The sequence below is a fragment of the Octopus bimaculoides genome, chromosome 3, assembly GCF_046866305.1.
Source record: "Octopus bimaculoides isolate indiv1 chromosome 3, ASM4686630v1, whole genome shotgun sequence".
In the NCBI taxonomy this organism is placed as follows: Eukaryota; Metazoa; Mollusca; class Cephalopoda; order Octopoda; family Octopodidae; genus Octopus; species Octopus bimaculoides.
The window spans coordinates 55,317,754-55,327,753 of record NC_142930.1 but is presented as its reverse complement, the minus strand read 5'-3'; the positions used below and the strand labels follow the sequence as shown (position 1 = coordinate 55,327,753).

The window sequence follows — 10,000 nt, the reverse complement described above, 5'->3', positions numbered from 1 at the left end:
CTATATACTCCTCACGGAATAATTTTCACTGATTGCATTTACTGAACTGCATTGTCATTGCACTCTACATTACACCCCAATGTATTAGTTTACTATGTGGCTTGTAGCCTGGTCCGCTAATGGATCTTTTTGTATGTATGTATGTATGGGTGTGCTTATAAGAATATTATGTGTATTGTTTGTAATATCATGATTGTATTTTATAGATAGTTATTATATGATTATATACCAAACAGCATGCTCTGATTATGCCGGAAAACTCTTCACAATGTCTTAACTGTCGTGATATACGGCATGCTTCAAGTTGTCTTAACTGTTATACGATATATTTCATCAACACGCAACACTTATTATGACTGTCACATAATCAGGGGATTCATTGACACTCCGATCAGAATTTTATTACCAAACAACAACCAATAGAGGTATTTATTGTTATACCAAATGAGCCACGCCGTAAGTAAGAGAGGTTATTGCTACAGGGTGCGAGAGGTACCCGAGGGAATAGCAAGCATCAAACGTGTTGAAGAAAATGTGTTCTCGATAAGTTTTTTTTTTTAATTATTCTATGAATCCACCTTCAACTTCGATGACTTCTTCAATGCTGGTCTAGAATCACTGACATGCCTGCTCTTAAGGGTCATTCATATTTGATATCTTCTGGAAAATGGCGACCTTCAATGAAGCTACGGTATTGTGAGGTTGTCAATTAATCTCACTTCAACAACTCTCTAACCGTAGTAGTCCATTGGATATAAATCTGGTGAGTTTGAAGGCGACGCATTTGGTATTACATAGTCGTAAAAATTGTCTGACATCTATTATTGGGTTACGTGGGCTTTGTGAGATGAATTTTATTGAAACATGTGTGACTTTCCACTGAATACTTCATCCATCCAGGACTTAACAACTATCTCAAACGCCTCAACATATCCAGCAGCATTAATTCTAAGACAATACAGAAAGATGTGAGGCTGCATTATATGACCCTCCTTACTCACCACTTCTAAAATCCTCACAGTTGTTAGAATGTTTGAGTGCATTACACCAGGGAGTTAGAACGATCTGCACATAACCGTTTGTTATTTTTCCTCCGAGATTTTCTGTCTTGGCCGAAGTTTTTTTCTTTTCTCATCATAAAAGAATCAAAGCATGACATGTTCATAAGGGTTTTATCCTTGTTAGGTCTCTGCTTGTCAAGGATAAAACGGTTTTCTGCATCTTTGCAGACATGAGTTGGCTTCTCCTCATTACATACGACTTGTATCAAATTTCCTGATAGTTCACTATGACAGCTGAAGTACTTTGGTGATAGCCCTCATTGATTTTCCGGGATCACAGTCGATAATGTTTTGAACCAGCTGGATAAATTGTTCTATCCTCATAATATCCAAACATTTAGAGTGGATTTTCGTTTTTCCTTAACACGGCCGAAACATTCCTGCCAGAGGTTTCCAATTCTATCTGAAATTTATCTACAAAAGAATTTGCAGCATTAAGGAAGTTAACATTTTCTAAATCGTTTTATACCACACGTACTGCAACAATGACGTTTCTTTTCATTTCTTGTGTCAGCATTTTATTTGCCATTGCGGATTAGAAAGAAATATTCTGATATTCTCCAGTACATCTTGTAGCCTGTATATAAGTCGATACTGCGTCTTTTACTACATCATGCGAATATATATAAACAGCCAATAAGGATTAAAGGGTATACTAAAAATCCCTTTATAAACAGATAAAACTTAGTGTTCGTATCTAAAAGGGAGCCTGTTACAAAGACGCACACAGACAAATATATATATATATATATATATATATATATATATATATGTATGTATGTATGTATGTATGTATATATATATGTATATATATATATATATATATATATATATATATATATATATATATATATATATATATATATGTATGTATATGTGTATATATATATATATATATATATATATATATATATATATATATATATATATATATATATATATATATATATATATATATATATATGTATATACGCATGCATGCATTTATGTATGTATTTAATATATGCAAACCACTTACAGCAGAAGGGTAGTACATATTGAAGGTAGAACAAATACAATTATCCCGTTTCAAATTCTACATATACACACCTTTTTTTTTCTTTCTCAAAATTATAATATCGTGCGATAGCAAAATATTCAACTTCAACACCTTATTATTCATCACCTGTAAACATAAGTTTATTCATCAATATTAATAGTCCACTTTCAGGTAGCGACCTGGAAGGATCGTTAGCACACCGGACAAAAAGCTGAGCAGCCTTTCGTACGTCTTTACGTTCTGTGTTCAAATTCCAGCGAGGTCGACTTTGCCTTTCATCCTTTCGGGTTCGATAAATTAAACACTAGTTGTGTACTGGGGTCGATCTAATCGACTGGCCCCTCCCCAAAACTTTCGGGTCTTGTGCCTAGAGTAGAAAAGAATATTTTTATAGTCCACTAAATTCAAAGCAAAACAGTTTTGTAAGCATACATTCACTGTATAAAAGTATTTAGTAGGTGTATGTTTCATGTTCAGAGTTGTGTGTAGCTGTTAAAGAGAAGTACATGTGATAAAATATCATTTAAAGTGGAAAAAAATATGTGTGCGATGGATTACTTTTGTTAATCCTAAAGCAAAGATTTTGCCATTAGCCTACAGGCTCCATTGAACAGAGGCTTATTTTGGATTTTGACGGCATATAGGATGACAATGCTCTTTCTCTGAAAGAAACACCAGGTTTTTACAGGGCTATCACCGCCCAGATATCACCGGCATTAATTTACAGCTATCAAGTTATTAAGACTGAAATGTCCGATTTTGAACTGAAACTTAATTTTACTTTATCTCAACAAAAAGCAAAGCAGTTAATCAAAGTATGCACTTAAATTACCAACACAATTTTGCCATTTTATTCTGGAGAGCAAGAGGTGATGAAATCACAAAAGGCTGTTTTTGTTTCTTCAAATTGAAGTTTTTCCTTGCTAAAAATTGTCTAATGCCTGGAAAACGTGATAGTCAGTTGGTGCAAGGTTTAGTGAATATGGTAGATGACAGAATACTTCCAAGTTCAGTTCCTGTAACTTAAGTAGCGTTCTTTGTGCAACATGTGGTCGAGCATTGTCTTACAAGAGAATTGGCTTGTCTCTGTTGATCAATCTCTGTTGTTTAATAGCAAATTCATTCATATTACATCCAGTTGGTTGATGTATGCATCCACTGTAATTGACTTACCTGGTCTCCTGAAGCTGTAGTGGATGACACCAATGCTGGACCACCAAACAGTCACCATTAGCTGTTTTTGGTGAATATCCTCTTTTGGTTTGTGGTTTGGCACTTCGTCTCTATCCAACCACCGCGCAGAACGATTACTATTGTTGAAAATAATCTATTTTTCATCACATTTAACAATACGATGAAAAACTGGTTTGCTTTATGCTGTGACAGCAAAAAGCAACAAGTTTCAAGATGACGTGTCATTTGATGCTCGTCCAGTTCGTGTGGTACCCACTTGTCCAGCTTCTTTACCTTGCCTGTTTGTTTCAGATGGCCCAATACAGTTGGAATTGAAACATCAACCTTGCTGCTCACTTTCCAGCTCATCATTATCCATCTTCATCTCAGGTCAACCACGGGGCTGATTTTCTAAAGTAAAGTCACCAGACTGGAACTTTTCAAACTATTGACGTACAGTGCGCTCATTCGCCACATCTTCACCAAACATCTCGCTGATGTTTCGAGCTGTCTTAGATGCATTGGTTCCACGACGGAACTCGTATTCATAAACACGAATTTTCGATCTATCCATGTGTTCACAAAAATTGATTTACAACAGAAATCTCACAATATTATCAGACACCATGACTTGCATTTCGAACAGTGATGATGTAGCTCTTCAATGTTGTAAAACAAAGAATTGTCAGGATAAAACATTAGCGTTAACGACTGTCAAACTTGGTGAATCTTATCAACCTGATAAATGCACAGGAATAATGTGAATTGAAGTTCCTTGATCATGAACACACAACTCGCCGCCCGGTCCCAGAACAGAAACTTCCTTCTAATGATTATGTGCCTAACATCATTGTCATCATCATTTTCTCAAGGTAGAATCTTGTAAATATATATTACCTTCCTTTTATTTTCTTCTCTTTGGCACCTTATTTAGAATTGAATTATTTTTCTGACAATTTTAAATCAAAATTTACAACATGCGATAATTACAACTTCTGTATCTCTCCCCTCTCCGTTTCCCTTTTGTGTTTGTGATTATTACAAGTATTAACAAGATTAACCTATACCGCATCCGCCACGAACAATTAACGACCACAAATTAACGCACATCCCATATACTCCAGTTTATCTCAGCCTCACCATAATAACCATGCAGCTATCCCCATCTACTATTTAACAAGTAGTGAATAGTTAATCCCAGTCAAATGAATCCCAACTGTTAGTCTGAGTTATTTTTAAGTAATTAGCTGCAACTGTTCATATCTCTGCGCACATACTTAACTATCTGTCTTCCCATCTACTAAATCGATTAAAAGCCAATCACTTACCGTACCACTCAATATCACCCAAAATACTAATTAAACCCAGTAATCAAATTTTAACCTCCTTTCACTGACAACACATTGTTTGCCTAGCCACTACTCACTCACCAAGGACACCCTCGTATATGCACGTGCCACTTCAGACCTCCAATAGCACTTGGCCCCAGTACGCCTTCAACCTCTCCTATACAGCCAGCCACGAATTTCCTCTATTACAAACAGCATCGAATGTATGAAACGGGATCAAACTAACAAATTGAAAAATATTTAATCTTTCTAATTCCTGAAATAAATATTATTTAGACTTCTCATTTTTTTAGCAGTATCCGTACACAGTGATTAAACTTCCTCGATTGGCATACGCTCTCTCTCTCTCACACACACACACACACACACACACATGCCTTATAAAACTATCACACCTCTGTGTGTGTGTGTGTGTGTGTGTGTGTGTGTGTGTGTGTGTGTGTGTGTGTGTGTGTGCGTGTGTGTGTGTGTGTGTGTGTGTGTGTGTGCGTGTGTGTGTGTGTGTGTGTGTGTAAAACAAATGATAGAGACGGGAGGTAGAATACACAGGAAACTTTATTGCTCACGACGATCGTTTCGACACATCCTGCATCGATCCTTTGCAGGCGGCAAAATATACACCTAGTTGCTGTGCATCCCTCGGTGCGGAAACGTCTAGCCAGTTCATGTAAATGAACTCTGTTACGCTTGGATTTAAAACATGTTAGTGACGGTAGGTTTAAGCTGTTGGGCAGGAATGCCAAGGGACTGATTCTGTTGCGAAGTCATAGATGCAGTCAGAGAGTAATTAAGAAAAATAAGAAAAATAAGAATAAGGAGAATAAACATACAAGAAAGTAAAACATTAGATGTATCAGTACAAATATATAGTTACTTCCATATTCACACTTGTTCTTTGTACACATACACACTGACTCATACGCGCAGTTGAGTAGATGTCATTATATATCTGTGAGAAAAGGGGAGATTAAAATGTAGAAAATATAAAAAGGTAATGATAGTTATAAATGATGGTGGCAGTGGTTTTACTGAAATGTCAGAGAGTAAAAGTGAAAAGAGAGAGGGAGAGGGAGAGTGAAAAGAGAAAGAAAGCTAGTTAGAAGTTTCAAAGAAGCTTGCTTCTTAGAAAGCGTGTGAGTTTTAAGTAAACATGTAGAAAAGCATGAAGTTGAGAGGGAAAAGATGAGATGAAACACTATGAAACGTACCGACATTTACCCCTTTCTCCTTTCACAGAAACTCTTGAGATCTATAAATATGAATGTATATATACTTTTATATTTATTGATATATATATATATATATATATATATATATGCGCGCGTGAGCATGTATTTATGTACGTATGTTTCATGGTTATCTGTAAACTAACCATCTTACAGTTTTCAAAATAACTGTGGAATTACTTCGAGTACTGCTAGTAATTATTTATTACGTTATTCAAAATATATTTCCTGCAAATTCCTTTGATGAAATTTAATTTTCTTCTTTTATTTATATTTTTCGTTTTCTATGCATATTTCTGCTTCTTCACTTAGTCCTTCCAACATTCAATTACGTTCTCATTTAATTTGATATCGACCATTTATTTGCACCCATGTCACTAACAACAATTAATATTAACTAATATCAGAGCTCTTCCTTATGTTCCTATTACCTTCAATTCCTCCCACACGTATCTACTACCAATGATATGAAATAACATCGACTAGCTTTTCAAGTACAGTTCTTTCATTTTCAAACTGCGAATAATCTGCAAACAAATCTGATTTTCATGTCTCCCAAATTTTAATGTACCACATGTAAAAAGAAAATCTTGTTAAGGTAATTAGACGCATTATTTTTAAAGTAATGGATCTAATGTAATGCATCGTATTAACACTTTCTTCATCTCGAACATTGATGTTCTTTTGATATTTTCTACAGATCATTGAACAGAATAAGCACATGAAATTTCCATTTGATAATGCTACTTCTCATACCATATTGGTAACACATTTTTCTTCATTATTGTTACAATTTTCTTGCTTTCTCGTACATTCATTGTAAGACTTTACTTACAAACAGCAACATTCACAAGGATGCATAGATACCTGCAGTCATAAACACATACACACATACACCAAACATCCATATCCATACATACGTACGTACATATATACGTACGCATATACATACATACATACATACATACATACATACATATGTTTATACGTAGGCGGAGGTTTGGTTTAATCACCCCATAACTGATAGGAAACAAAAAGATTATGGCAGATAAGAGCAAAAACGTAAAAACATTAAGATTTTGAAACATCTTTTTAACATCGTAATTTTTGTTGTATGAAAGACAAGAAGACCACTAAAGGAAGAGAAATATTAGGTTTTTTTTATCTCTAAGATGTGGTACGTCTAATCCGAAACTCCACCTAATATACACATACATTCATGCATTCATAGAAAAGGACTTTTATACATATATGCTTGCACATATATACCTAAACGCATGCATCCATTCATGTACGTCTACATATGTAAATAAATACATACAATCATACATGTATACACACACACACATACGCGTATATATATATATATATATATATATATATATATATATATATATATATATATATATATATATATATATGATTGACCGTTGACTGAACACTATTCAATTTTTTTTCTCCGTGTTTTTCTCCTTGTCTCCGTATTCTTTCTGTTGAAGAGCGTAGCTCGAAACGTCAAAGACTTTCCGTATTCCCGAGCGTCATACTAATATATACTTTTGTTATTTACACCACCTGTCCTCGTCTGTTGTTATTTTTTGTATATTCTCCCATATATATATATATATATATATACAAAGAATATATATACATGTATACACACATATATGTACATACTTACATCTACATGTGTATATACATGCATATCAGGGTACAGGACGTTAGAACAATAAACTACAGACAACGGAACGAACACATAGGAAAACGGAAAGCCACTTGGAATATCCCTTCATCAGCTGTCTCTATTCTATCTAGACGTTTCGAAGACAAGACAGAACGTACTCTAGAATAGTCTCTTCCTGAGTAGTGGATCAACCCACTACACAGAGGATTCCAAGGTGGCAAACACAAACCAAGACAGGAAAAAATGGACAGTGAAAACAACATTCAAAAGCCGTACGGCCAAACGCAAGTGTGTGTGTGTGTGTGTGTGTGTGTGTATCGTGAGGACGCATGGCTCACTGGTCAGAGCGTCGGGCTCACAATCATGAGGTAGTGAGTTCGATTCTCGAGCCGGGCTGTGTGTTGTGTTCTTGAGCAAGACACTTTATTACATATAGGTTCATTTTATTCAGTTGTAGGAGTGATTTGCGACGTCACTGGTGCAAAGGTGTATCAGCCTTTGCCTTTCCCTTGGTTAACATTGGTGGCGTGGAGATGGGAGGCTGATATGTACGGGCGATTGTTGTTCTTGCCCGGACTTGTGCCTCGGAGTGTAACTTTCTAGGTGCAATTCCATGATCATTCATGATCGATGTGGGTCTTTACTCTTTTTTACTCTCTCTCCCTCTTTTATATATATATATATATATATATATATATATATATATATATAAAAATTTAAGGAATGGAGTGAACGCATGTTATAACTGCATACTTTATTCCGACATATGTTTCGAAGAATTACAATTTATGCGATCCATAGGAATCATCGATGTAAACTTCTCCTCGGGGAAATGTATGGGGATCATCTTAAACTCGGTCATAAGGTCTTACGTTTAAGATGATCCCCATACATTTCCCTGAGGAGAAGTTTACATTTTAAACATCGACGATTCCTATGGATCGCATAAATTGTAATTCTTCGAAACATATGTCGGAATAAAGTATGCAGTTATAACATGCGTTCACTCCATTCCTTAAATTTATATATACTCAAATACCCAAAATATCAAGGAGTTTCTGCCTCAAAAACAGGAATTACACCACAGTTATTTTGTGATCTTTGCTACCCTGGTTTCTATTAACCCATAAATTCTATCCGAATTATTATTAATTAGGATAAAATAAATACATATAATTAAATATGTATATATATATATATATATATATATATATATATATATATATATTGCCGTCTCCTTTGCGTTATTGTTGTCAATAGCATTTCCGACTTTCCGTCAATGGTCTCTTAGAAGATTATTCAGTCTGTTCTACTATCCAAACGACAAGTTTGTGAGCGAAATGAAAATGGGCTCTTTGATTCTTCTTGGTGACAGAGGTTTCTTTGCTGATGTCTGGGAAGCAACCCAGAACTCCGTAATCTTCGAGAAACTGGTTTGCGCGATACGTTGAAATTGGAAGTGGAGCTAAACATGCAGGATATCTCAGCAGCACTCTTAAACCTATCCTTCAGTGACATCCTAACCATAATGTGATCCTGTATTGGTAATGTTTTACGAGGTCTACCGGTTTCGGGTTTAGCATCTCTTGACCCTGATGACATAAAATAAGCTACAATTCGTTGCACAACACTTCTGGGCCTTCCTACAGTAGTTGCTATCACAGAATTTGATTTGCCCTCTTGGCGAAGGCACACAATCCTTTGTTTTTCATCACAGGATACCGGTCGTTTCTCACAAGTCGCCATATTGACAGTTGAATGTTCCAATAATGTAAGATCATAAGAAATAACTGTTAGCCCATTAACAGTCTTCTAAACAACAAAATACCTCGGTTAGTAGTTCATTTTTTTTCTAAGTGACCCTTAACTTTTGGCCGCTGCAATTTGGAAGATTGTTTGTTTATATCCTCATAACTTACGACATATTCCTTCTATTCATTTGAAATATTCATGAAAGATACATATTAGATATATCAAAATGTGTGTTAAATATCTAGACTCAACCGGTTGTTAATCTTTTATAATAACTATTTCGATGCACTTGTTCTTACTGACCTTATATTATGGCCGCTACTGTACAAACCTACATACATACATACATACATAAATACATACATACATACATACATACATACATACATACATGCATGCATACATACATGCATACATACATACATACATACATACATACATACATAGTATCAATATATTAGCAGATGTCTGTGTATTTTTATGTAGAAGCAAAATGAAGAAGTAACTCTTTACTTCTCTTCCATCTCCTCATTCATTACAACGTTTTTCGATAGAGGGGGAAATGTAAATAGTGTGTGTGAATGAGTTAGAGGAAAAGAGGGAGAGAGAGAGAGAGAGAGAGAGAGAGAGTGAGAGAGAGAGAGAGTGAGAGAGAGAGAGAGAGTGAGTGAGTGAAAGAAACAGACATAGACTAAAAGAGAGGAACAATTACAGAG

At 35.2% G+C, this 10,000-nt stretch overlaps 1 protein-coding gene across 18 annotated transcripts in view; it reads left to right on the top strand.

Annotated features, from left to right (window-relative positions):
* The window catches only part of LOC149136544 (uncharacterized), a 151,887-nt gene that overhangs the window by 34,839 nt on the left and 107,048 nt on the right, over positions 1 to 10,000 (top strand). For 8 of the 18 annotated variants that reach the window (XM_089349004.1, XM_089349000.1, XM_089349007.1 and 5 more), the window contains exon 2: positions 6,549 to 6,611. The exons of the other annotated variants lie outside the window; for them this stretch is intronic. In XM_089349004.1, the coding sequence (XP_089205130.1) occupies positions 6,549 to 6,611 (63 nt within the window). The remainder of the gene's footprint in view (positions 1 to 6,548; positions 6,612 to 10,000) is intronic. 18 annotated transcript variants of the gene reach the window in all.